Raw genomic sequence first — 26,466 nt, 5'->3', positions numbered from 1 at the left:
GGAGGCAGGGTTACAAACCGAGGCAGTCTGGGTGCTCTAGGTCTAAACCAGGAATGGGCAAAACACTGCCCTCCTGTGGCCAGTTTTTGTATGGCCTGTGAGCTAAGAACGGTTTTTCCATTTTTATGCTGAAAACATCAAAGAATAATACAATATGGTATGAGGGTAGTTCAAAGGGTTCATAGGAAAATGGAATTAAAATATATTTACTTTGGTGCAACTTTTTTTAATCTACACAGACAGGGGTTATCAAAAACGTCACGGGGAATCAGCACACTGTGAAAAACTTTAATGGATTTCAAAGGTTTCTGCACCAAAAGAAACATTTTTTTATTCCATCTTCCCACAAACCTTTTGAAGCACCATCATATTTCATGACACACGAAAATTACATGGACTCAAGTTTCTGTGTCCATAAATAAGCTTCACGGGAACCAGCCGCACTAATTCATGGACATATGACTGCTTTCTTGTTGCCATGGCACAGTTGAGTAGTTGTTACCAACACTGTAAGGCCCACAGAGCCTAAAATATATATTATCTAACCCTTGGCAGAAAAAGCTTGTGGAATCCTGAAACAAAACACTGAGCTAATATCAGAGAGAGAAATGCTGTGAAGGTACTCAAGCAGGCTGATTTGGCCACCTGGAGGTGGCACAGCCGGTTAGGCTGCGGTCTGTGATGCTGGCATCCCACAGGGATGCTGGTTTGAGTCCCGGTTGCTCCACTTCTGATCCCGCTCCCTGCTAATGCACCTGGGAAAGCAGTAGAAGATGGCCCAAGTGCTTGGGCCCCTGCACCCACGTAGGAGACTCGGAAGAAGCTCCTGGCTCCTGGCTTCCTCTTGGCCCACCCCCAGCCGTTGTGGGCATTTGGGGACAGAAGATTCTCTCTCTCATTTTTTTGTTACTCTGCCTTTCTAATATAATAAATACATTTTTTTTTTAAATCTTAATTCTGAGGAGGTGACATTTGAACTGAGAGCTGAATGACCAGAGCCGTGGGAAGGGCCCTTCAGGAGGAATGGCCAGGGGGCAGGAAGGCAGGTGACTGGAGAGGAGCAGGTGGGAGGTCTACAGGAAGCTGCGGCGGTCAGAGGCGAACGCGCAGCAGCAGCCAAGCCTAGCGGACTGCAGCTCGGGTGAAGGGTAGCAGCAGCGTCCGGGTGTCGGGCCACAGGATGCCGGCGAGAGCAGGTGCCCACGCTGGCTGGGAAGGCTAGCAAGGAGCGGCCAGCCAGGTCTCGTCCCACGGAGTAAGGCGCATCCCTGTGCCAGGCGCAGCAGCGGAAGAGAGGCCAATGGAGGAGTTGGGGGTGGGGGGGAGAGGCGGGGACAAGGGGGGCGGGAGGGGCAAGGTGGGGCGTGGACAGGCGGGCACAGGGAGCTGTAGGGGGAGCCCCGCGGGGCTGCCCGCCTCTGCGGCCGTCTCCCCGGTCTGGTCTGTCCCCGCCTCCTCCAGTCCCTCCACTCCCTACTACCCAGGAAGGCCGTGCCGGTGGCGAGCGCCGCTTTCGCTTTCTCTTCCCGGTGCCCACTCCTCCTCGCTCCTCGTGCGGCAGCAGGTCCCCCCCGGCCCTGCCATGGCCACGCTCAGGGTCCAGCCTGAAGCCCAAGCCAAGGTGAGCGCCTCGGGGTCGAGGAAGGGCCGATTAGAGGGAGACGTGGTTCCTAGAGGCGAGGGAGCCCCCGACCCGCCCCCTCCCCCAGCCCCCACTTGAGTAGGGGTCGGTCATGCCTGCCGCCTCGGTGCTCCCAGCACCTGAGCCCCGGGGAGACCGGTGAGGTCTGCCTTCGGGGAGAGGCGAGGCGGCCTTGGTCCAGCGAGGTGAAGTGAAGCAGAGAGCCGGAGAGGGGAAGCCTGCCGGCGGGGGCCCCACACAGACTGGTGCAGGACCTGCCCCTGGCTCCTCAGTGCCTGCGCGGGGCTTGGGGGGGGGCGGCACAGACTGGTGCGGGACCTGCCCCTGGCTCCTCAGTGCGTGCGCGGAGCGGGGGGCACAGGCTGGTGCGGGACCTGCCCCTGGCTTCTCAGTGCCTGCTGGGTCCCACTGGCTGAGGCTGCCCTACTCCCCTCCTCACATGCACAGCATAGCCCAGGAGACCCTGGAGACCCTTCCCACCAGGAGTGCTCTCAATCCCCAGATGCAACCCCAGGGGGCCCGGGACTGCAGAGGTCCACCCCTTTAGTCCCAGTCCACGGGCACAGGGGTCCATCTGGCCTCAGAGAGCACACCCCACCCTTCCCCAGGTCAGACCTGCCACAACCCTAGAGGAACTCCCTTCCAATAAACCGGCCTTAAAGCCAGGTTTCTGAACGGTTGCCTGTGCCCCACAGGTGGATGCGTTTCGTGAAGACCTGCGTGCCAAGGTAAGATCCGTCCCGCCACACCCCAGCTCCGACCCAACCGGGACCACTCGGAGTCTCACCCCCACCCTCCGCCACCCCCACCTCACACACAGACCGAGAGCCTGCTTGGGAACTATTTCCCCAAGAAGATTTCTGAGTTGGATGCGTTTTTAAAGGTACTGGGGCTGGCCAGGGAGCTGGAGAGTTAAGGGGCCCAGAGGACGGGAGTCAGGGCGAGGCCCTGAGAGTGAGGAGGCGAGAGAGACACACACACCTTGCCTCTAGCTCTCCTCCTACCCTCTGCCAGGAGCCGGCTCTCAATGAAGTCAACCTGAGCAACCTGAAGGCCCCCCTGGACATCCCCATGCCTGACCCGGCCAAGGAGAAAGAGAAGGAGGAGCGAAAGAAACAGCAGGGGGCAAGCTGGGAACCCCCCCCGGGGGGGGGGGGAGGGGCCCAACCAGGCAGGGAAAACCTGCCTTCCTGCGGTCTGACTCCCAGGGACCCCTCTCTCCCTGCAGAAGGAAGACAAAGACGAAAAAAAGAAAGAGGATGATGAAGATAAAGGTATTTGAACAAAAAAGAAATCTCTGGTGGGCAGGGACTTGGCCACCACCCTGCAGGGGCTCTCCTGTCAGGCACAGGCTCAGTGCAGTGAGTAACCCACCGCCCACTCACCAGGTCCTCCCTGTGGCCCAGTGAACTGCAATGAGAAGATTGTAGGCCTTCTGCAGCGCCTAAAGCCCGAGATAAAGGACGTCATCGAGAAGCTGAATCTGGTGAGCCCTGCTCCTTCCGCCCCTGGCTTCAGGTCGACCCCTTTGTCCTCTTGGTTCTGCCAGTTAGGTTATGCCGCTTGCCTGGTCTTAGCAGGAAAGGGAGGGCACAGCCGGTGAAGTCAGCAGCCTAGGCCCATGAGGCTTAGGATAGACCTGGCCTACCTCCACCCAGCATGGGCAGCAAGCAAGGCCAAGGAGGCCAGGTGGGGGTGGGGGGCCGGATGTGGCTTTGATGCGCTTCCCTTCCCCCAGGTCACCACCTGGTTGCAGCTGCAGATTCCCCGGATTGAGGACGGCAACAATTTCGGAGTGGCTGTCCAGGTGAGAGCACTGCCCTGCTGCCCTGCCCTCATCTCTAGTCCCGGCTTCCTTCCACTTTGGCCCTCACTTGCCGTCCCCAGGAGAAGGTGTTTGAGCTGATGACCAGCCTTCACACCAAGCTGGAAGGCTTCCACACGCAGATATCCAAGTGAGTGGCCGCCCGCCCACACCCAAACCCTCTGCTTTGGGACATGGGCCTATGAGTGCCCTCCGTCTTGTCCCACTCCACGCACACTTCTAATTCCCACAGGTATTTCTTGGAACGCGGAGATGCGGTGGCCAAAGCAGCCAAGCAGCCCCATGTGGTAGGTGCGGCCCTGGTCAGGGTGCGTGGGAAGGGACGCGCTGGGCATCCGGCCTGACTGCTGGGTTTCCACAGGGTGACTACAGGCAGCTGGTGCACGAGCTGGACGAGGCAGAGTACCGGGACATCCGGCTGATGGTCATGGAGATCCGCAACGCTTATGTGAGGGGCCAAGGGCAGGGCGGGGCAGGGGCAGGCAGAGGTTCTTTTCCCAGGGCACCCACTCACTCCTGGACCTTGCAGGCTTGGGGTGGAGGATGACAAAGCCCGGCCTCTCCACCGAGCTAGAAATGGGCACAAGGCCGCCAGGGGCCTGCAGCTGACCCCCTACTCCCCCGGCCCTGTAGGCTGTGTTGTATGACATCATCCTGAAGAACTTCGAGAAGCTCAAGAAGCCCAGGGGAGAAACAAAGGGAATGATCTATTGAGAGCCGCCTCTCCCGTTCTGTGATGCGGGTGGCCCAGACCGTCCTGCTTTTTGCTGGGGACTCCAGGCCTTTCTTACCTTCCTGCTGTTGAGATTTCTCCCTCACCTGGCCTCCTAGGCACAATAAATATAGTCAAAACTGTTGCCCAGCGGCCCAAGTCTCTTTATTTGGCTCCTGCCCCTCCTGGCCCCGGCCCTGGCTCAGGCATTTCCACTGGTGGCACCAACCCACTGTGTGATCTGGGTGTTGAGCTGCTGGTTGGTCCAGTCCTGGCGGATGTCATCCAGGTGGCAGTCAAAGTCCACGAGGTGCTGATGGGCTCGGCCCTGCAGGAGGGCTCCCAGCATCTGCCGGGACTCTTCCCAGTCCCTCCACATCACTCTGAAATAGCAACATCCACGGAGGTCAAACCTGGCGGGCAGCGGGGCCAGACACAGCCTTCACACAGACGCTGGGTCCAGGAAGGGACCCTTGGGGCAGGACCAAGGAAAGAGGAGGCCTGGGGAGCCTTGGGCTTCCAAGAAGTAGAAGTGGGACACTCACAAGTTCTTGTCCTTGGGCACCCAGCGGAGACCCTGGTTCTCCAGGACGATGACTGGGGGCACGCGAGGCTGAGGCACCAGTTTCTGATTATCCAACTGGATGGACAACGAAAGGCAGGGGGGGTTTCGATGCTTCCCCCCTCCCGACTTCCTGTCTACCTCCCCACCCTGAAAGCGAAGCCTCACCATAACAAGGACTGCTGCAGGGAACAATTCTGCAATCCGCCCGGCGATTTTCAAGGCCAGGGGCCCAGGGCTGTGTAGAGGGAAGATCAGAGGGGTGAGGAGCCGCTTGCGGGCAGACCCCATCCGGCTGAGCTGGGCTTCCCGGGTCTCATGGATGTGGGCGTGGTTCTGGCCTTTCCCTGTAGCTGGCTGGTGGGGGTTGAGCCTGCTGGATGCTTGATGCACGACTGCTTCATGCTTGAGTGCTGTGGGAAACAGGTGCTCAGACACTGCTGGTGAGAGTGTATGTCAAAGGCGGTCTTTTTGGAGGGTAATTTGACGGAACCAGCCAAAGTAAAGCCATCTCCTACATAGGCTGACCTGGATGTTCTACTGAATTTAATAATAGCGCAGTGTCCATAATAAAAAAATTAGAAATTTCAACTTTTTTTTTTTTTTGACAGGCAGGGTGGACAGTGAGAGAGAGAGAGAGAGAGAAAGGTCTTCCTTTTCCATTGGTTCACCCCCCCAATTGGCCGCTGCGGCCAGCGCACTGCGCTGATTCAAAGGCAGGAGCCAGGTGCTTCTCCTGGTCTCCCATGCGGGTGCAGGGCCCAAGCACTTGGGCCATCCTCCACTACACTCCTGGGCTACAGCAGAGAGCTGGCCTGGAAGAGGGGCAACCAGGACAGAATCCAGCGCCCCGACTGGGACTAGAACCCGGGGTGCCAGCGCCGAGAAATTTCAACTTTTAACAAGGCACTAGATAGACAGTGGCACATCCACACTCACACTATATCTCTGTGAGGAGAAGGGAGATCTTGGTGTGGCAACGGGAAGATGACAAATTTTAGAGAAGGGGAGAAAAGCATTCACAAAATAGTATATCTAATCTGACCCATGAGGGCACTTCAAAAAGTTCATGGAAAATGGAATCAAAAGATGAGCTTATTTTGGTGTAAAATAATTTTTGAGACTCATGCGTAAGTAGAGTCTTCAAAAAGTTCATGGAAAACCATATTATGATAAAACTAGGCATACATTTCAATTTTTAAAAAATATTTTATTTACTTATTTGAAAGTCAAAGTTACACAAAGAGAAGAAAAGATAGATCATCCATCCACTGGTTCACTTCCCAGTGGCCACAACGGCCAGGGCTGGACCAGGCTGAAGCCAGGAGCCCAGAACTTCTTCCAGATCTCCCATGTCGGTGCAGGGGCCCAAGAACTTGAGCTATCTTCCCCTGTTCTCCTAGGCACAGTAGCAGGGAGCTGGATCATTAGAGGAGCAGCTGGGAGTTGAACCAGCGTCCATATGGGATAGCAGTGTCACAGGCGGCAGCTTTACCTGCTATGCCACAACACCTGCCTCATGAATTTGAATTTTTTTGCACCATAATAAACTTAGCTTTTAATTCCATTTCCCATGAACTTTTTGACATGCCCTCATAAGATTAATATCTACTTTATATGTGTATATATAAAAGAAATTTCTTAAGTTGCTGGTTGGGCTTGCTCTGTGTTCTTTCCAAACTTGGGGCACCTCAGTACAGCAAGATCATCCTGTTCTTGTTGATACACAGCTGTCTCCACCCCCACGGCAGCTCTTCCAAGGCAAGGCTGTGTCCTAGTCACCTTTCTATTTCCTCACTCCAGTGCCCAGCACAGCGCCTGGTCACAGCCCCTGCTCCCAAGCCTTTGATGAAGGGAAGATGGAAGGAATGACCTTGGTTCTTTGGCGACCCCACCCCCTCCCCCTCGCCATAATCCCTTGCCTTCTGCCTCTGCTCACCCCACTCACCTCTGGTCGTCCAGAGCTGCATTGGCATGGTAGTACCCAGCCACCACCAGACCGGCCCGGGCGCCCCACACATCCACCTGTCGCGGGAAAGGGGCCGTCAGTTAACTACACAGCGCCGCTGGCCCTGTGGGTGCGCACCGCTGCCCAGGGAGCTGCGGGCTTCGCGGTGGGGGGCGGACGTCCAGCGGCCGCACCTGGTTGAGGGCGACCTCCAGCATGACGGCCAGGGCCAGGTGGCTGTGGAAGAGGGGCACACAGTCGGTGAGGCACAGGCATTCTCCGGCGCTCGGCGAGGGCGCCAGCAGCAGCCCGTTGACGGCGGCGTGCGGGTACCGCGCGGCGTGCAGGCACATCTTCACATAGGCCCGGGCCGAGATCTCCACCTCCCCCATGGCGAGCCGGGCCTGCCCCGGGAGCTGCGAGCCCGATGAGGACCGGGTCCCTGCCCTGCCCGGAAGAGGCAGCCTCTGGCTCCCTCCAGCTCTCCGGCGCCCGCCTCGGCCTCTCCCCGGGTTCCCTCACTTAGCTTCGACTGTAAAGCCAACTCGTCTCGAGGGCGGCCCTCCGGCCTCCGTCCCGGAGCCCGCCCCCGGCCCGGCCCAGAAGGAGGTACCGAGCGCATCCCGCGGCCCCGAACTCCGCCTCCCCCTAGCGGGCGGCCGTAGATCAGTGCCTGGAGTGAGGACCCGGGAGCCCGCCGCCGCTTGACAACCGGCTCCTAGAGTCCCGCCCACGTGGTGCGCTTCGATAGGCCTAGAGCGCGCTGATAGGTCACTTTGTCCAATCAGAGGCCGCGCCCAAACCTTGACCGCCTTTGTCTCTGGCGAACTGGAAAGAACCCTCAGCTAGCTGTAAAGAGCAGCAAAGTGCGGGCGCGCTTATTGGCTAGGCTACCCACCTTCCGCTCTGGGTTGCAGATTGGCTTTGCTTGTTACCTGGGCTGCCCGCACCCCTAGGTCCCCCCCCCCCCCCGCCCGGCAGAATTGTCTGGGTGGGACTCTCGGCCCAAGGCAGGGGTCCCACAGCAGTAGGGGACAAAGCTGACCGCCTGCTCTGATTATGGGACGACCAGCTCTGTCACTTCCTTATGTTGCCTTCGCGCCTGCAGGTTACCTGACTTGATTTCCTGAATGTAACATCTGCTGCCCATGCTTCCTTTAAGGATTCAGTGAGATACATAGGGGACGGGCACGCAAACTGTCAAGCGCCATGCAGCACAGTCCCATCCCATATTTAGTAAGAAGATAACCCTATGGATGTTGCACCAGAAACCACAGTAGAGAAGCCCCTGTCTCTACCACCGCCACGGGCTGCATCCTGAAAGCCAGGGATGATGACTGAATGGGAGGAGGGAGGTGGGCAGAAGGAAAAGACAAACTTGCAGATCCTCCCCTCCCATAACGTTGCATGGGTCTCTCCTTTACCACCACAGCTTTTTCCTCTCCCAGCCCTGGAAAAGGGGTCCAGCCACTCACCCACAAAACCTCCGACGAAAGCCCTTTCTCCTTCGGGCTTACTCCATATTAGTAAGGGCAGAATTTGTCGCCCTGAAACTCAAGCAGCTGTACACTCTGATGTCTTAATGTCGACCGTTGGTGGGCTAAGGGTGGGGATTTGATCTAATTGTGGCAGCTAGAAGGGGGGAGGGGGGAGTGCTGATTTTCAGGAGAATTGGCTGTTTAGAGTTCAGGTTCAGCTTACTTCTGTTCTTCCTGGCTCACCCTGTGATCTTCCCAGCATGCCCACTCCACCATTCCCAACCTGCACAGATGCTGGACCATGGGGTCACCTGACCCTGCACTGTAACCTCCAAGCTGCAAGATGAAATAAACCTTTTCTTTCCCAAAGAAGCTCCTCTCAGGTTTGCTAGTGATGCAAAGGGGGCTAACACACGGGGGTTGCTCCTTTCTTCATTGCCACAGAGCTTTCCCCTTGCCTGTCTGAAGCCCAACTACTCATCCCTGTAAGGACTTTGCCCAGCTGCCACCTCCTTCCTGAAGCTCTCCTGAGCCTTCTGGGGGTATAATCTCCAGAAAGCCCCAAATACTGTCATGATGTGTAACAATTCCCACCCTGTTCTCTAGGGTTACCTCTTTTTTAAGATTTATTTATTTGAAAGGCAGAGTTATGGAGAGAGAGCTAGATCTTCCACTCACTGGTTCACTCCCCAGTTGGCCACAACAGTGAGGGCTGGGCCAAGCCAAAGCCAGGAGTTTCTTCCAAGTCTCCTATGTGGGTACAGGGTCCCAAAGACTTGGGCCCTCTTCCACTGCTTTTCCTAGCCATTAGCAGGGAGCTGGATCTGAATTAGAGCAGCCAGGACTCAAATGGGTGCCTGCATAGGATGCTGGCATTACGGGTGGCAACTTGATTCATTATGCCACAACGACAGCCCCTCTAAAGTTGCCTCTTAAGAACAGGATGGGCATCTAATTTATTTTGTCTTCCAGGCACCCCTCTCCTCCATACCACATTCACCTTTAGTGTGTCAACACAGGTGACACTCAATAAATGCTCTCTGAATGAGTGACAGACACACACCAGATAAATTCCACACAAAGGTCAGGTCATTTATTTTCCCTCTAGACCTGGGCTCAGTACATGGATGGCTTCTCTTCACCCTTTGGGTTGACAATCTTCTCCAGGTTGCTGCTGATGATATGATAAAGTTCGGCCTGGGAGAAGGCAGAACAGGAGTCAAGTTCTTGGCCTCCCTCCCCCCTAGCCAACCCCCATCCGCTTCTCTCAGGGTCTTACTCCACACTCACATAGAAGGCCCTCAGGTCCAGCACCATGGCCCTTAGCGCCCCATAGGCTGCCTCATCTCGCTCATGTACCAAGGCCCGGTAGTCCATCTGGGACGTAGGAGGCAAAGCTAGGTCAGCTTCATGGGAGGGACATTAGTCTGGTTTCCTCATATAGGGAATAGGTAACGTGAAGATGAGCTCCTTCTGGGCACCAAGAAATGAGATCCCACGGGATCCAGCAGAGAAAAAGGTCCAGGTTGTTGCAGTCCAAAGCAGTTTTTTCTAGGCAGCACTTTTGGCTTAATATTCTCCACACTGGGACGGTCATAACCAACACAAGGAGGGTCTGTTTCCCCGCCTCCTCGGCCCATCCCTAGCCAGCCTCAGCTAAAAGGCTGATGGACTCTCCACTTACAACATGGGTCTCCTTGGAGGCCTTGGCCACAGCATCCCCGCGTTCTGAGAAGTACCTGCCAGAAGCAAGGGAACCAGTATAGGCACAGATGCTCAGGGAGATGTACTCCCCCAGAGACTGTTCCCAAAGTGCCCATCATCCTGATGGTACTGCTTAGCTTTGGCAGGCCCCCATGCTGGTCTTCCAGCTGCCCTCACTTGGAAATGGTTGTCTGGAAGGTTTCCACTTTGGTCTTCACTGCATTCACCCTCTCCAGCACCTTCTCCTGTGGTGGGGGAGGGGAGGAAGAGATGGGGAGGGGAGCCAGCACTTCATCTCCTTCCTCCTGTACTCACCACTTCCTTCCTCCTCCTATCTCTCACTCCCCAGGGCTCTCCCCGCTCTCAGAGTCCTGTCTTCCTTTTCTTACCTGGATCGCTACCCCAAAATCATTTCCATCCTCAATCTTGGGAATCAGATGCTGGATCCAAGTGATCACCTATGTTAAAAGGAGAAATCACTCAACAAACCTACTGAGCTCTTTCTATTATTGCCACTCCCCATTAATAGCTATATTGAATCGAGCACTTATTTGCCAGGCACTGTGTTACCTATGATTTATCTCACTTGTTACAAAAACCTTCCAAAGTGTGTGTGTAATCTAAGAGGCAGAGAGGGCTCCCACCTGCTGACTCACTCCCCAAATGCCTACAATGGATGGGACTGGAGCAGGCTAAAGCAGGGAGCTGAGAAGCCAACCCAGGTCTCCCTCATGGGTGATAGGAACCCGACAACTTGAGCCAACATCGTCTGCATTAGCAAAAAGCTGGGAATGGCAGCCAGAGCTAGGACCTGAACCCAGGTACTCTGACGTGAGATGCAGGTAACCAGTGTTGTAACTGCTAAGCTATACATGACCCCAGTATATATCATACGATAAAAAATGTTTCCAAAGTACTGTGTTATCTCTACTACGTATCTGGCACAGCAATAGGTTCTATGGTTCTAGAAGTGGATAATGCACAGCCTCTGATTTCAGGAATACCTTTGTAATACCAGAGGCCTAGCAGAATGAGAACAACAGGGACCTAAACCAAGACCAGGAGGAAACCTCCCTTTTCAGGACTAAACCTCTGAATGAAGGACCTGCATCTCTGAAGGAGACCAGGGCTTGGCCTTGCTGTCTTCTTTCTACTCCCCACACCCAGCTCCCAGGCTTACCAGAATGCACTTCTCTTTGAGAGTCCAGACTTCCGGCTTAACCAAAGCGAGCAGAGCTAAGAGCTTCTCATTCCCAGGAAGAAAGCCGCACTTAGGGACTGAAGAAAGAAGGAATCCACGTCCCTCCTCCGCCCCCATCAGTGTGTGATTTCCCCTCGCCACGTCACCCCTCCTTTCCTTACCTTCCTTCTTCTCCTGTTTATCTGTTTCCATCTAAGGGAAACAAGGCGGGGGGGGATAGCTTCAGAAAAGTCACTGAGGTTGACGGGCCATCATGTCCACCGAAGGCACAGTGCGAGCCCTGCACCACGAGTACCTCACCTCATCCTCCTTGGGCGGGGGGTCTGGGATGGGGATGTCCAGCGGGGCCCGGAGGGAGGTCAGGTCAGCCACATTGAGGAAGTCCTCCTGTACAGAGCTCACTGTCAGGCCTGCCCAGCCTCTTCCCCTCACCCCACGTCATAGCTTTCCCTCGGCCTCCCAACCTAGGCTCAGGCGTACACCATCTGAACGTTCCCAATCCACCATTTAAAATGGTTCCCGGTTGTTAGCCGGACAAGGTGAGCAGAGGCGGGGAAAAGGCCAGGGGACGGGGCAAGAGGGACCTGGGCTACTCACTTGCAAGAGTTGATTCAGGTATATGATTTTCTGTGGCAGGAAACTGCAGAGGAATTCCTCAGCCTGTGGCAAACACACTCAATAAGATGTCAGAAGACTAGACCTGGAAGGGCCCTTGAAAATCTGAGTCCGTGACCTTATAAATGAGGTCAGTGAGGCCCTGAAAATGAAGGGACTTGCCCACGTTCACAGACAGCAGAACCAATGTTAGGAACGTGGGGGACGTGGACTTACTCCCCCCATCCAAAAAAGGGCTGGAAGGGGCAGAGTTCTGGCATCAGATTAAGCTGGTACCTGCAAAGCTAGCATCCCATATGGGTGCCAGTTTGAGTCCCAGCTAACATGTTCCCTGCTAATGTGCCTGGGAAAGCAGCAGAAGATGGCTCAAATACTTGGGCCTTTGCACCAACATAGGAAAACCAGAAGAAACGTAGCTCCTGGCTTCAGCCTGGCCCAGCCCTGGTTGTGGCAGCCATTTGAGGAATGAAGCAGCAGATGGAAGTGCTCTCTCCCCCTCCCTCTCATCTCCCCTCCCCCAACTCTGCCTTTCGAATAAACAATTAAAAAGGGGGGGGGGGGTTGAGAAGTGGTAGAAGAGAGGGGTCAAAATAGAGGGAGAAGTCAATAATTAGGAGGTCACTTTGGGTGAAAGCATGGTAAGGACGTAGGGGCCAAGTCCAGGGTGCCCTTTGGAGTCACTCTGAGTGGTTGTGATCCTCAAGTACTGGCCTAAGATTCTGGGCCAAATCGCTTGATTCTACAGATACTTACCTCCTGGAAAAGATTCTGCCTGAAGACATCCACCTGCAGAGAGAGCAGTACCAGGACGTTGGTTAAGGGTTCTTGGCTGTCAAAGAGTTATTCTCCCACCTCCAGCAGGGCGCCCTCCAACTACGGCACAGGCCTTTCCCACAAGCCAGATTTCTCTGGAAGCCCCGGCTCAGGGCAGAGACTGGGCAAGAATCTGGGAATCCCCAGGCAGAAGTGAAAGCGCTGAAGTGAGGCTGGCGGAGTTCGAACACGGCCTGGGTCCCCCGCAGTACCCAGATCGGCCTCCATCCAGGGGGGCTTCCCGGGCCCTTGCTAGCCTCCGGTGGGTGCCCCCTCACCTGTTTGCTGGCCTCTCCGCTCAGGCGCACCCCACAAGGCTTGGCCATGCTGCTCCAGGTGTAGCTCTCCGGTCTCCCGGCTAGCAGCCTGGGCTTTCGCTTTCACTCCCAGATCCAGGCCCGCCCCCCTCAGCCCCGCCCCCTTCCTCCCCTCCCTCTGGCCGACCACAAGCTGTGGGTAGTCCCTCAGCCATTCCCAGCCCCGGGGCGCTAGGAGAGGCGGTGCTGGCTGGGTCACAGACCCGGGGGCTGTCCGAGGGAGGGACTAGGGGGGGTGGGACCGCGGAGACGGGAACAGGGGGCGGGACTATAGTGCGGGCCCAGCCCGTCCGGGGGAAGTCCAGGGCTGGACTTCGAGGGCGGGAAAATGGGGAAGGGGCTATCCAGAGAGAAGGCTCGGCCGCGAGGAGCGCACAGAAAGGGGCCCGAGCGATATAAAGAGCCTAAGACAGAGAAGGGTTAGCAGGACGTGTACGGCAGCCCGCGCGGGGACAGTCCCCGAGGGCGCCCCGCTCCAGGACGGCCGGGACAAAGGGCGGGACTCTATTCGGCTGGGCTGGAGCCGGCCAGAGTCGAGTTCCCGGCAGGACGGAACGTCGCCGGTGGGAGCATAGCAGAATGGCCCAGAGAGAGGGAGAGGAAGGCTCGGAGCCGAACGGGATAATCCCACGCTCGGAGCTGCCCGGAAGGGGAGGCACCAATCTGGGGAAAGGCGGGGAAGAATCCTGTTATTAGAGCAAAATGCTGGGACGCTCTGGGGGAGGAGTCAAGAGCCATCTACCTCTTCATTGGCTGGAACCTTGCCTGCCCTCTAGGCCCCGCCCCCGATTTCCTGACCCTCCCCTTCCTCTGAAACTGCGTTGCAGTCCCGCCCACCTCCCAGTACTTCCTGTTCCCCGCTAACCCTGGCGCTGGGCCGTGAGCCGGAGGGGGACAGTGGCCTGAGTGACCGGGGCGACTGCGCGTACAGGGTCAGGCCGCAAAGCCGAACACCAGGCGGGAGGGGTGGCGCTCGGGCCGCCCCCGGCCCGCACCGGGTCCTGGCGGGCGGCGAGGCTGGGGCTGACTCCTCTCTCAGGATGCCGGGGAAGGAAGAGGAGCGAGCCTTCCTGGCGGCCCGTGAAGAGCTGGCGAGCGCTCTGAGGAGGGATTCCGGGCAGATGTTTTCCCTGGAGCAACTCCGGCCGCTGTTGGCCACCTCTTTGCCTCCAGCCGCCCGCTACCTGCAGCTGGACGCCGCACGCCTGATCCGCTGCAACGCTCATGGGGAGGTGAGCCCGGCCGGGCTGGGAGGGGGGGACATAGGGCCTGAGGCCCGAGTTGAGCTCACACGTCTGCTCTCTAATTGTGCACAGCCCCGAAACTACCTCAGCACTCTGTCTACGGCCCTGAACATCCTGGAGAAATATGGCCGCAACCTCCTCAGCCCTCAGCGGCCCCGTTACTGGCGCGGGGTCAAGTTTAATAACCCTGTCTTTCGCAGCACGGTGGATGCTGTGCAGGTGAAACCCCTGGGTCTTGTGGAAGAAGGGGAACTGGACTTGGGCTGGGGGGTTGACCTGTAAGAGCCCCCAGGCTATGCTGAATGGGGAGAAGGCCAGCGCCTGTGCAAAGGGGGGCGGCGGCTGGGCGGTGACCGGTTGTCAATGTGTGGCAGGGGGGCCGGGATGTGCTACGGTTGTATGGCTACACGGAGGAGCAGCCAGATGGGTTGAGCTTCCCCGAAGAGCAGGAGGAGCCGGATGAGAACCAGGTTGCTGCAGTCACACTGGAAGTCCTGCTGCTTCGGACAGAGCTCAGCCTGTGGTTGCAGGTGAGGCGTTGGTCGACTCTAAGGCCTTAAGCACCGGGGCTGGAAGAGCCCAGCCCCACTGAAGCCTGTGGGAGGGCCCCCATGCTAGAATCTTCTGGTACTGTTGTTGTCCCTGGGAATGTTGGGGGGCCAGGGCTTAGAGGGAGGGTCTTGTTCTACAGCTCTGGATGGGAGCTCTTTTCATCTTGTTTGCAGAATGCTCATCCCAGGCAGCAGGCACTGGAACAGCTGCTGAAAGGCAAAGCCGAAGATGATGTAAGAAAGGCATGAAGAGGGGCTGCTGACCAAAGGTGGCAGGAACTGTGGGCTCCGTGTCTGTCCCCAGACTTCTTGCCTATCTCGTGCCCTTTCTTCCTCAGATGCTGCAGCTTTCTGAGTTCGGCCCCCTGCTGAGAGAGATTGCCCCTGGCCCCCTCACCACACCGTCTGCCCCAGGTACTATTCATCTTCTCTTGCGAGGGGCTGCTTGTAGCAGACTAGATTGATGGAAATTGGGGGCCCTCCTCTGCCTTCTGGTTTATCTTCCTTTGTGTGTTTAAAACAATAAAAACAGGTTCCCTTGGGTCCAGGTGTGCTGAGTAGTTTTGTGATTGCCCTCATCCTCAGCACATTGAGGTATAACTTTTTCTTTCCTGTTTCTAGGCTCCACTCCTTGTTCCTGCTTCCTCTGTGGTTCTGCCCCAGGCACACTGAGCTGCCCAGCCTGTAAACAGGTCTTGTGTGCAGCCTGTGACCGCCTGTTCCATGGACACCCATCCCGTGCCCATCACCTACGCCAGACCACCCACCTGAGCCCCAGGTGAGAGGACTTCTCTTCTCTGAGGGAGTGAAATTTAGAGAACGTGAAATTACTTGAGCATCTACTGTGCCAGGTTCTTTGCTAAGACCATTTAATATAGGGCAAGCAGCCAGTCACAGCCATCAAAGAGAAATCAGACAAGTAGCAGTCACAATAAGACACGTTACTATGGTGTGTGAGTAAGTAGTGGGTGGATGCTTTCTGGTCTGAGGATCATTTCATGCATTTGGCAGTATTTTATTTTTTAAAACATTTATTTTATTTATTTGAAAGACAGAGTGAAAGAGAGAAAGGTCTTACATTGGCTGGTTCACTCCCCAAATGGCCACAACAGCTGAGGCTGGGCCAGGCTGAACCGGGAGCCAGGAGCTTCTTCTGGGTCTCCCTTGTGGCCCAAGTGCTTGGGCCATCTTCTGCCACTTTTCCTGGCACATTAGCAGGGAGCCAGATCAGAAGTGGAGCATCCAAGACTCAAACCAGCGCCCATGTGGGATGCTGGTGCCGCAGGCCAGGGCTTTTACTCTGCCACAGCCCCGGCCCCTGACAGTATTTTAAACACTTACTATGGATCAGTCTGTATGTTCTGGGGATTGACCAGGAAAAAGTGAGCTGTAAGTTGTCATTTAGATGTTGAACAGGACATGAGTATGATAGTATCCAGACAAAGAAAACAGCACATACAAAGGCCAGAGCCATGTGATGATACCCAGGAAGTGGGGAATGCCCAGGGCAGAGGGACCCTGGCACCAGAACCAGCCCAGCAGGCCACGTCTGCTTTTCTATTACAGTTTACCTGCCTCAGCTGCACTGCTGCCCCAGCCAAATTCCCTGGTGGCCCTGAGAGACAGCTCTCCTTCCCTTGATCCTGCAAATGCCCATCAGCCCTGGCACTGTGCTGCCTGTACCAGGCTAAATGAGCCTTGGGCAATGCTCTGCGTGGCCTGTGGTTGGCCCCGAGGCTGTAAGGAATCAAGGCTGGAGATTGAGGGCCCCCAAGATACTGGGGGCCAAGAACCTGAACTTACACGAGGTCGGTGGGCCTGCCAGAGCTGTACCTTTGAGAATGAGGCAGCAGCTGTGTTATGTGCCATGTGTGAGCGACCTCGGCTGGCCCAGCCTCCCAGCTTGGTGGTGGATTCCCAGGATCCTGGCTTTTCCTCACAGCCGCTTCAGGTAACCTGTTCCTGACCTTTCCAGCTCAGACCTTTGTCTCCTTGCCCGTGCCCTGTCTTCCTTCAGTCACCCCAGGTCCCGGTATCTCCTTTGTGAACCTCCTTCACTCAGACCATGGGGTCATTCTCTCCACCTTCCCAGCAGGGGGATACTTTGCTCTCCTCTGCCCAGACTCATGTCTGGTACTGCATTCACTGTACCTTCGGCAACTCGGGCCCTGGCTGGGTGTGTGCTATGTGCAACCGGACCAGCAGCCCCGGCCCAGAGCAGCATGCCCCCCGGCCCAGTGCCTCCTCTTTGGAAAAAGGACTCCCCAAGCCTCGACCCCTGCAGTGCCTCAGTGCCTCCCTGCCCAACTCCTGTGGAGACCCTGAGAAGCAGCGCCAAGACAAGATGCGGGAGGAAGGTCTCCAGCTGGTGGTCATGATCCGGGTGAGCATGGGGCCCGGGAGGAGGTGGGGCTCAGCTGGGGAGGGGAGGGGCATGGAGATACTGCATTTCAGTAACATGAGTCCTTATAAACTTACTGTTAGCAGCAGCTGACTCTTACTGAGCACGTCTCACATGGCAGTTACCATGGTCACGTGATCAGGACATCTGCGCTCAGCTGTTGGCATTTGGAGCAGGCTGAAGGTACGGAAGCCGTTTGCCCCTCCTAATGAGCCTTCTGTGCTTTAGGAAGGGGAAGCTGCAGGTGCCTGTCCAGAGGAGGTCTTCTCGGCTCTGCAGTACTCAGGCACCGAGGTGCCCCTGCAGTGGCTGCGCTCAGAGCTGCCTTACGTGCTGGAGATGGTGGCTGAACTAGCTGGGCAGAAGGACCCTGGGCTGGGTGTCTTTTCCTGTCAGGAGGCCCGGAAAGCCTGGCTGGAGCGTCATGGCAACCTTGATGAGGCTGTGGAGGAGTGTGTGAGGGCCCGGAGGAGGAAGGTACAGCGGTGCTGGAGGTGGGACAGGCTTGAGGGTCTTAGGCACTCACACAATCCCTTGCCTGCTTTTCCTTCTTCACTCTCTCTGCTCTCAACTTACAGGTGAAGGAACTCCAGACCCTGGGCTTTAGGCCTGAGGAGGGGTCTCTGCAGGCGTTGTTCCAGCATGGGGGTGACGTGACCCGGGCCCTTACTGAGCTGCAGCGCCAGCGCCTGGAGCCCTTCCACCAGCGCCTCTGGGACACTGGCCCTGAGTCTACCCCCTCTTGGGATGGGCCGGACAAGCAGGTGCTGAAGGGAGATGTGGAGCCCAAGAACCCACCTAGAGGGGCAAGAGGAAAGGCCCCTGTGGTCTGACAGCCACTTCTCTCTCCACCTGAACCACATTGCAGAGTCTGGTCAGACGGCTTCTGGCAGTCTACGCACTCCCCAGCTGGGGCCGAGCAGAGCTGGCGCTGGCGCTGCTGCAGGAGACTCCCAGGAACTATGAGCTGGGGGACGTGGTGGAAGCTGTGAGGCAAAGCCAAGACCGGGCCTTCCTGCGCCGCTTGCTTGCCCAGGAGTGTGCTGTGTGTGGTTGGGCCCTGCCGCGCAATCGGGTAAGGCCCATCCCACTGCCCCTGGTCTTACAGTTACTCTATTCCCTTTGCACCCCCATCCCCTCCCCAGCCCCTGACTCTGGCCCTGTCTTGTGCTCCACAGTTACTTTTGTATCTGTGAAGTCTTCTGGGAAGGTGGAGGCAGGAACAGGCTGTCCCCTCCCTTTTAAATGGTCTATTATGGAAAATTTCAGACATGCAACAGGGAAAACTGTAATATTTTTTAAAGGTTTATTTATTTATTTGAAAGAGTTACAGAGAAGGAGATACAGAGGCAGAGAGAATCTTCCATCTGGTTCACTCCCCAAATGGCTGCAACAGCTGGAGCTGGGCCTGGGTGAAGGCAGGAGCCAGAAGCTTCATCTGGGTCTCTCACATGGATGCAGGGGCCCAAGTACTTGGGCCATCTTCCGTTGCTTTCCCAGGCACATTAACAGGGAGCTGGATGGAAGTGGAGCAGTCAGGACTTGAACCGGCATCTATGTGGGATGCTGGTGTTACAAGTGGCAGCTTTAACCTGCTATGCCACAGCGCTGGCCTGGAAAACTGTAATTATTTTCCTTAATTCCTGCAAGTTCTCCACCTTCAGTATACTTATCACCAACTTCAGCAATTTTCATTGTGTCTTATTTCTTCTATACACTGTACTGTGTTTGAAGGAAATCTCTGGTTTCATAGAGTCTATTGGTAAATATCTTAGTACATATTTCTAAAAGAAGAAATCTTTTGAAAACAGCCACAGCACCGTTGCCACCCCAAACAAATGAACAGTAATTCTTTTCTTTTAAATATTTATTTTTTAAAAAGATTTATTTATTTGAAAGTCAGAGATACACAGAGAAGGAAAGGCAGAGAGAGAGAGGTCTTCCATCCACTGATTCACTCTCAACTGACCGCAATGGCTGGAGCTTTGCCATTCTGAAGCGAGGAGCCATTAGCTTCTTCTAGGTCTCCCATGTGGGTGCAGGGGCCCAAGGACTTGGGCTGTCTTCCACTGCTTTCCCAGGCCACAGCAGAGAGCTGGATTGGAAGTGGAGCAGCCAGGACTCGAACCAGCGCCCATATGGGATGCAGCACTGCAGATGGCGGCTATACCCACTACACCACAGTGCTGGCCCCTATTTACTTATTTTTAAAAAGTTAAAAAGAGAGAGGGAGAACAAGAGAGATTTTCTGTCCACTGGCTTACTCCCCAGATGGCCACAACGGCCAGACCTCGGCCAGGCTGAAGCCAGGAGCTTCATCCAGGATTTCCACATGGGTGACAGGGGCCCAAGCACTTGAGCCATCCTCTGCTGCTTTTCCCAGGCCATTAGCAGGGAGCTTGATCAGGTGTGGAGCCGCAGGGACATGAATCAGTGCCATGTGGGATTCCAGCATTGCAGGCAGTGCCTTTACCCACTACCCCACCACACCAGCCCCAAACAGTAATTTTTTTTTTTAAGATTTATTTATTATTTATTTGAAAGAGTTACACAGAAGGAGAGGCAGAGAGAGAGGTCTTCCATCTGCTGGTTCACTCCCCAATTGGCCGCAACAGCTGGAGCTGCACCAATTTGAAGCCAGGAGTCAGGAGCTTCTTCCAGGTCTCCCACATGGGTGCAGGAGCCCAAGGTCTTGGGCCATTTTCTGCTTTCCCAGGCGATAGCAGAGAGCTGGATTGGAAGTGGAGTAGTCAGGACTTGAAAACAGCGCCCATATGGGATGCCGGCACTGTAGGCAGTGGCTTTACCTGCTACACCAGAGCGCTGGATCCCAAACGGTAATTCTTTAATAGCATCACATACCCAATTGATAGAAACAGACCTTTCTTATCTTCTGAGTCTCACTTAATCTAGGTCAGGCATGGTGGTTCTTTGGCCAAATACAGTTCAATTAGTCTGACTCAGTGTTCGTTTTCATTCTTTTATTTTAAAATTGTAGATTCACAGTATGTTGTAAAAGTAGCAGAGTCCTTTGTACTTCTTTGCCACCATCCCCAGTGATGATGTCTTAGATAATTACAATTTGATAGACGGGGAAATAGGCGCCGACATTAAGTGTATTATAGATCTTGTTTGCTTTTAACATGGGTGTGTGTAGTTTTGTTTTTTAAGATTTATTTTATTTACTTGAAAAGCACAGTTAGTGATAGAGGGGCTGGCACTGTGATGCAGCAGGTTAAAGCCTTGGCCTGCAACACCAGCATCCCATATGGGCACCAGTTCGAGTCTCAGGTGCTCCACTACCAATCCAGCTCCCTGCTAATGTGCCTGGGAAAGCAGTGAAGGATGACCCAATTCCTTGGGCTCCTGCACCCACGTGGGAGACCTGGAAGAAGCTCCTGGCTCCATATTGGTTCAGATCTGGCCGTTGTGGCCATTTAGGGAGTGAACCAGTGGGTGGAAGACCTCTCTCTCTTCCCTCTCTTTCTACCTACCTATAACTGTATTTTTTTTTTCTTTTTAAGAAAAAGATCTTCCATCTACTGGTTCACTCTCTCAAATTGCTACAATGGCCAGGTTTGGGCTAAGCTAAAGCCAGGAGCTTCATCCCCTGTCTCTGGTGTGGTGTAGGGGCCCAAACACTTGGGCCATCTTCCACTGCTTTTCCAGGTGCATTAGCAGGAAGCTGGATCTGCACTGGATAAGCTGGGACTCCATTCAGCACCTATATGGAATGTCGGTGTTGCAGGTGGTAGCTTAACCCACTATACTACAACACTGTTGTGTGTGTGTGTGTGTGTGATGTGTAGTTCTTTGTAATTTTTTTTTTTTTTTTTGAAAGTCAGAGTCAGAGTTACACAGAGAAGGAGAAGCAGAGAGAGAGAGAGGTCTTCCATCTGCTGGTTCATTCCCCACTTGGCTACAGTGGCCGGAGCTGCGCCAGTCTGAAGCCAGGAGGCAGGAACTTCTTCCAGGTCTCCCACGTGGGTGCAGGGGCCCAAGGACTTGGGCCATCTTCTACTGCTCTCCCAGGCCATAGCAGAGAGCTGGATTGGAAGTGGAGCAGCCGGGACTCGAACCAGCGCCCTTATGGGATGCTGGGCACTGCAAGCAGCGGCTTAAACCCGCCACGCCATAGTGCCGGCCACTTTTGCAATTGTTAGATTCATCCAACTACTACCATTATCAGATACAAATTGTTTCCACGTTACAGAGGAACCCTTCTATGCTACCCCTTCCCTACCTCTGGTCATCTGACAATCATTAATTTGTTCTCCATCTCTCATTTTTTTTTTAAGATTTAATTTTTTTATTTGAAAGAGTTAGAGACACACAGAAAGAGAAAGGTCTTCCATACACTGGTTCACTCCCCAGTTGGCCGCAACAGCTGGAGCTTCGCCGATCCGAAGCCAGGAGCTTCTTCCCAGTCTCCCACTTGGGTGCAGGGGCCCAAGTACTTGGACCATCCCCTACTGCTTTCCCAGGCCATAGCAGAGAGCTGGATCAGAAGAGGAGCACCCGGGACTAGAGCTGGCGCCCATATGGGATACTGGCGCTTCAGGCCAGGGCTTTAACCCACTGTGCCACAACGCTAGCCCCTATTCTCCATCTCTATAGCTTTGTCAATTTGAGGATGCTATTTCTGTATTTGCTTTTAATTAGATGTAAATGCCTTTAGAGGCATTCGTCATTTATCTTAGATCTCACCATTGTCTGTTTTCATCTATCTGATGGTGGTTGGTTTGGATCGTCTGCCTGGCACCTGCTGGCACTTAGGATGGGGACCTTGCCCAGCTGTTAGGTCCTAGTTTTCCAGCAGCCACCTGGTTGTTGCCCCCTGCCCAGGCTGGCAGCTGTGGCTCCTGTCACTCCTCCCCCTCCCTCTAGATGCAGGCCCTGATTTCCTGTGAGTGTACCATCTGTCCTGACTGCTTCCGCCAGCACTTCACCATCGCCTTGAAGGAGAAGCACATCACAGACATGGTGTGCCCTGCCTGTGGCCGCCCCGACCTCACTGATGACACGCAGTTGCTCAGCTACTTCTCCACCCTCGACATCCAGGTAGGTCCTGCAGCTCTTAGGATTCAGATACTCTGGGCGTTAAACAGGAACTCTGCCTACGCACTGTATCTTGTCTCAGCTTCGGGAGAGCCTGGAACCAGATGCCTACGCTTTGTTCCATAAGAAGCTGACTGAGGGCGTGTTGATGCGGGATCCCAAGTTCCTGTGGTGTGCTCAGGCAAGTGACCCACGCAGCGGAGCTGACTGTGCAGGGGCCAGGGATCATGCTGGGTCAGGCCTTGGAAAGCTTTCTGCTCTTGCACCCACAGTGCTCCTTCGGCTTCATATATGAGCGTGAGCAGTTGGAGGCTACGTGTCCCCAGTGTCACCAGACTTTCTGTGTGCGTTGCAAGCGCCAGGTAAGGCACATTTATCCTTTCAGAAATACTTGCCTAGCTGCTGCTAGGTACAGTATGAGACATGGGGTATATGGAAGAACAAAACAGACAGGAGCTCAGAGCTTAAGAAGCTTAGTTTAGGGGCTGACGTTGTGGCGCGGCAGGTTAAGCCGCTGCCTGCAGCACCGGTGTCCCATATGGGAACCAGTTTGAATCCTAGCTGCTCCTCTTCCGGTCCAACTCCCTGCTAATGTACCTGGGAAAACAGCGGAACATGGCCCAAGTGCCTGGGCCCCTGCACCCACTTGGGAAACCAGGAAGAAGCTCCTAGCTTTGTCCTGGCCTTGTCCCAGTTGTTGCAAGCATTTGGGGAGTGAATTAGTGGATGGAAGATTTCTCTCTCTGTGTCTCTTTCTAACTCTGACTTTCAAATAAATATTTAAAAAAAAAAATCTTAGTTTAGTGAGAGGCGCAAGGAGAAATGGAAGAAAGAGGAGGGGAAGAGAGGGAAAGAAAATGGAGGGACAGCGGAAGGAGAGGAAGGGAGGGAGGAAGCAGATCAAGGGTAGGGGCATCGTCATACACAGCACAGGTTCTGCGAAGAACACAAGTGAAACAAGTGATTCAAGGATAACAGATTGGGTCAGACAGTCGTCCTTAAAATGGTTTAGCTTAAGCTCAGACCTGAAAGTTAAGAACCCAGCCATGCAGAGTATTTGGGACAGAAAGAATAACCCATGGAAAAACCACAGTGAGACAAAACTGGCTGGAGTCTTGAGAGCAAGGGTGAGGCTGGCAGGCAGTTGGGGAGGAGCCAGCACCAGATCAGGCAAGCCCTGGAGGCCATGTAAGGCAGAGATTTGTCTTTCATTCTGAGATCAAGCAGGGAGTGTTATCATCTCATTTATCTTGTAAGAAACTTAATTTTTATCACCAAAATCTTTTTTTTAAGATTTATTTATTTATTTGAAAGTCAGAATTACACAGAGAGAGAAGGAGAAAGAGAGAGAGAGAAAGGTCCACTGGTTCACTCCCCAGTTGGCCGCAACAGCTGGAGCTTTGCCAATCTGAAGCCAGGAGCCAGGAGCTTCTTCTGGGTCTCCCACGCGGGTGCAGGAGCCCAAGGACTTGGCCCATCTTCTGCTGCTTTCCCAGGCCATCGCAGAGAGCTGGATGGGAAGTGGAGCAGCTGGGACTCGAACTACACTGCAGGCAGCGGCTTTACCTGCTACGCCACGGCACCAGCCCCTCACCAAAATTTTGCGTCTATGTTATGAAACAATAACAAAATGAACACTTGACCCTGCCACCAAGCCTCAAAATCAGAACATTAGCAATACAGTTGAAGCTGCCTGATTTACACTTTTGGCTGCAATGTGGAGAATGGGCTGTGGAAGCAGAGACCAGTAACTGAAGTCATGGAGGCAAGATCTGACAGAGGCTTGGAGTGAGATGGCAGCAGTAGGGATGGAGAGAAGAGACAGGGTTGGGAGAGGTTTGGGTGGTCGGAGCATCACAGCTTACTAATGAACATGAGGTGATAGAAACACAAAGCCAAGGATGGCCTCTCAGTTTGGAGTTGGAGCAAACGGTGGATGGTAGTGACACAAGCTAAGCTGAAGGCTCCTGGGAGGGCCGGCAAGAAGGATCAGGGGAGGGATGGGCTTCTGTGTGAAGCCTTACTTTCCTTCCGGCAGTGGGAAGAGCAGCACCGAGGCCGGAGCTGTGAGGATTTTCAGAACTGGAAGCGCACCAATGACCCGGAATATCAGGCCCAAGGCTTGGCGATGTATCTTCAGGAAAACGGCATTGGTAAGGCTGCCCGACCTGGCTGGTTTGCTCAGTCATCTGTCGTTAACAACATCCTCTTCTTGAGGGCCTTGAGGTGCATGGCAGCCCCAGCCCTTACCTGCCATCTCTTGCAGACTGCCCCAAGTGCAAGTTCTCATATGCACTGGCCCGAGGAGGCTGCATGCACTTTCACTGCACCCAGTGCCGCCACCAGTTCTGCAGTGGCTGCTACAATGCCTTTTATGCCAAGAATGTGAGCCCAGAAGAGTGGGAAAGGGATAAAAGGTTGTGGGGGGCAGGGAGGCCTGCCACTGGGATTAAGGGGTGGAGGCACTGGGGAGCGACTCAGAGAAGAGGAAGCCATTGGGATATAAAACACCCGTCTCTGTCTCCTCTCCCTGTTTACTTGCTCCAGACCTTCCAAGGTTTCTGTCTTCCCCACCCCTACAGCCCTCATGCAGGGGTTCCTGAGAATGTAGACCCCTAATAATTTCTAACTTCCCTTTCCCATCTGGGTTTCTGCCAGAAATGCCCAGACCCTAACTGCAGGGTGAAAAAGTCCCTGCATGGCCACCACCCTCGGGACTGCCTCTTCTACCTGCGGGACTGGACTGCTGTCCGACTCCAGAAGCTGCTACAGGTTAGAGGCGACCAGCCCAGCCGGGTGTGCTGGTTGCACGGGAGAAGGGGCAGGTCACAGGGTGAGGCAAGAATGGAAGAGGCTCTGAGGTGGGAAGTGCAGCAAGGGGAGCGTAACGCCCGGGTGTGTCTTCCTCCGCAGGACAACAACGTCATGTTTAACACAGAGCCTCCAGCTGGGGCCCGGGCAGTCCCTGGAGGTGAGTGTCAGGACAAGCCTTCGAGAAGGGGAGATGACGTGCTGGGCTCCCACTGTGTGACGGGTAAACAGAAGGGAAAGTGGTCTGGGATGATGCCCGTGCCCCTGGCCTTGTTTTCCTGTGTAAAATGAGAGTAAGGATATCCACTTTGCTGGTAAGCTATTTGCACAAGACATGAAAGTCCTGAACACTTAATGTTAACTCCTCCCATTTCTAAATGTTTATTCATTCATTCATTAGCTCAGTGAGTGTTTAATGAGGCCTGCTAGTTGTAGTGCACTGTTTTAGGTTCAAGGGCATAGAATGGTGTTGGATACTGCTCTAATCTACTCCACTTCTTATCATCTTCATAGAGGTGAGACCTCACACAGTGAGTTAACTATGAAAGAGTTAAATAACAACAAAGAACTGTCTCAAGGGAACATGCAATTATGAGCCAAAAGCCAGCTTGAATAAAAGACGGACAGCGGGGTCTTCTGCCTGTGTCAGTGCCACCGGCATCTCAAGTACCCCACCGCCACAGAGCTCCTGTGCTCAGTCCCCTCCCTGAAGACGACCTCTGTGTTCTCCGTGGATACCCCAGTTCTCCTGGGGCCCTGTGGCCAGTGGCCTTCCCCCAGCAAAGGATGCCCTCCTTCCCTTACCCTTAGGTGGCTGCCGAGTGATGGAGCAGAAAGAGGTTCCCAATGGGCTCAAGGATGAAGCTTGTGGCAAGGAAACTCCAGCTGGCCATGCCGGCCTCTGTCAGTGAGTGCCAGAGGACATGGGATGGGCTATGGGCACAGGAGGTGGGAGTGGGGAGAGTGTGTCCAGATGGGAAAGTGAGCCCTGCAAGGAGTGGGGAGGGGCTGTCTGGGCAAGAGCATGGATAGGTAGGAGAACGTAGCGTGTGCAGATTGGCACTTGGCAGGTGTGGTGAGGTCTTGTCCAAGTATCCCAGTGCCCAGTCAGCTGCTGTTAGCCAACAGAACAGATTTTTCTGCTCCCTCATCTCCTCAGGGCACACTACAAAGAGTATCTTGTGAGCCTCATCAATGCCCACTCACTGGACCCGGCCACCCTGTACGAGGTGGAGGAGCTGGAGACGGCCACCGAGCGCTACCTGCACGTGCGCCCCCAGCCACTGGCTGGCGAGGATCCTCCTGGGTACCATGCCCGCTTACTACAGGTAAAGCTCTACCCGGCCTTATCCCTGACACCACCCTCCAGAAGTCACCTGTCCTGGCCCGTGTCAGCTCCAGGCTTCAGGTGCCGTTGTCTTCTCTCTTCTGCAGAAGCTGACAGAAGAGGTGCCCTTGGGACAGAGTATCCCCCGCAGGAGGAAGTAGCTGAGGGCCAGGTCCTGATGAAGGCCCTGTGGCCCAGCTCCCTCAGGAACAGCTCCAGCACCAATAAAGAGGCATCTGATTGCCCAGGCTTCTCGG

General features: G+C 54.9%; 4 protein-coding genes across 13 annotated transcripts; 2 read left to right on the top strand and 2 right to left on the bottom strand.

The window, feature by feature from the left end:
- Positions 1-1,063: 1,063 nt before the first annotated feature.
- On the top strand, positions 1,064-4,324 carry PSME1 (proteasome activator subunit 1). 3 transcript variants are annotated; one of them, XM_008269418.3, is made up of 12 exons: positions 1,064-1,255; positions 1,485-1,621; positions 2,338-2,370; positions 2,463-2,525; positions 2,657-2,767; positions 2,871-2,916; positions 3,031-3,128; positions 3,381-3,449; positions 3,530-3,597; positions 3,700-3,754; positions 3,829-3,915; positions 4,101-4,324. In XM_008269418.3, the coding sequence occupies exons 2-12, from the start codon at positions 1,583-1,585 to the stop codon at positions 4,179-4,181; spliced, it is 750 nt and encodes a 249-aa protein (XP_008267640.1). In that variant the 5' UTR covers positions 1,064-1,255; positions 1,485-1,582; the 3' UTR covers positions 4,182-4,324. The 3 variants fall into 3 exon arrangements, with proteins under 3 accessions (XP_008267640.1, XP_069909960.1, XP_069909961.1); XM_070053859.1 differs by having other exon boundaries at positions 1,133-1,196; XM_070053860.1 differs by lacking the exons at positions 1,064-1,255; positions 2,463-2,525 and having other exon boundaries at positions 1,361-1,621.
- Positions 4,321-7,398, bottom strand: EMC9 (ER membrane protein complex subunit 9). The gene is made up of 5 exons (XM_002718095.5): positions 6,884-7,398; positions 6,690-6,766; positions 4,910-4,979; positions 4,725-4,819; positions 4,321-4,562 (listed from the first exon to the last, which is right to left on the bottom strand). The coding sequence occupies exons 1-5, from the start codon at positions 7,079-7,081 to the stop codon at positions 4,382-4,384; spliced, it is 621 nt and encodes a 206-aa protein (XP_002718141.1). The 5' UTR covers positions 7,082-7,398; the 3' UTR covers positions 4,321-4,381.
- A 1,836-nt stretch (positions 7,399-9,234) lies between these two features.
- On the bottom strand, positions 9,235-13,146 carry PSME2 (proteasome activator subunit 2). Its single transcript, XM_002718096.5, has 11 exons — positions 12,779-13,146; positions 12,441-12,473; positions 11,670-11,732; positions 11,373-11,459; positions 11,234-11,264; positions 11,052-11,149; positions 10,261-10,329; positions 10,049-10,116; positions 9,852-9,906; positions 9,458-9,544; positions 9,235-9,364 (listed from the first exon to the last, which is right to left on the bottom strand). The coding sequence occupies exons 1-11, from the start codon at positions 12,824-12,826 to the stop codon at positions 9,284-9,286; spliced, it is 720 nt and encodes a 239-aa protein (XP_002718142.1). The 5' UTR covers positions 12,827-13,146; the 3' UTR covers positions 9,235-9,283.
- A 399-nt stretch (positions 13,147-13,545) lies between these two features.
- Positions 13,546-26,459, top strand: RNF31 (ring finger protein 31). 8 transcript variants are annotated; one of them, XM_051822707.2, is made up of 21 exons: positions 13,546-14,049; positions 14,134-14,280; positions 14,436-14,591; positions 14,787-14,846; positions 14,951-15,026; positions 15,234-15,390; positions 16,179-16,563; positions 16,705-16,995; positions 17,242-17,490; positions 17,592-17,777; positions 17,882-18,088; positions 21,901-22,074; positions 22,154-22,252; positions 22,344-22,433; positions 24,110-24,224; positions 24,338-24,456; positions 24,730-24,843; positions 24,985-25,042; positions 25,693-25,789; positions 26,042-26,210; positions 26,317-26,459. In XM_051822707.2, exons 1-21 carry the CDS (start codon positions 13,858-13,860, stop codon positions 26,368-26,370), a joined length of 3,195 nt encoding a protein of 1,064 aa, XP_051678667.1. In that variant the 5' UTR covers positions 13,546-13,857; the 3' UTR covers positions 26,371-26,459. The 8 variants fall into 8 exon arrangements, with proteins under 8 accessions (XP_051678667.1, XP_069909925.1, XP_051678665.1 ...); XM_070053824.1 differs by having other exon boundaries at positions 26,291-26,459; XM_051822705.2 differs by having other exon boundaries at positions 13,639-14,049; positions 14,787-14,855.
- The last annotated feature ends 7 nt before the right edge of the window (positions 26,460-26,466 follow it).

The sequence above is a fragment of the Oryctolagus cuniculus genome, chromosome 12 (genome assembly GCF_964237555.1).
Source record: "Oryctolagus cuniculus chromosome 12, mOryCun1.1, whole genome shotgun sequence".
Lineage (NCBI taxonomy): Eukaryota > Metazoa > Chordata > Mammalia > Lagomorpha > Leporidae > Oryctolagus > Oryctolagus cuniculus.
The sequence above is the reverse complement of the archived record's forward strand: the minus strand, read 5'-3'. Positions and strand labels throughout refer to the sequence as shown.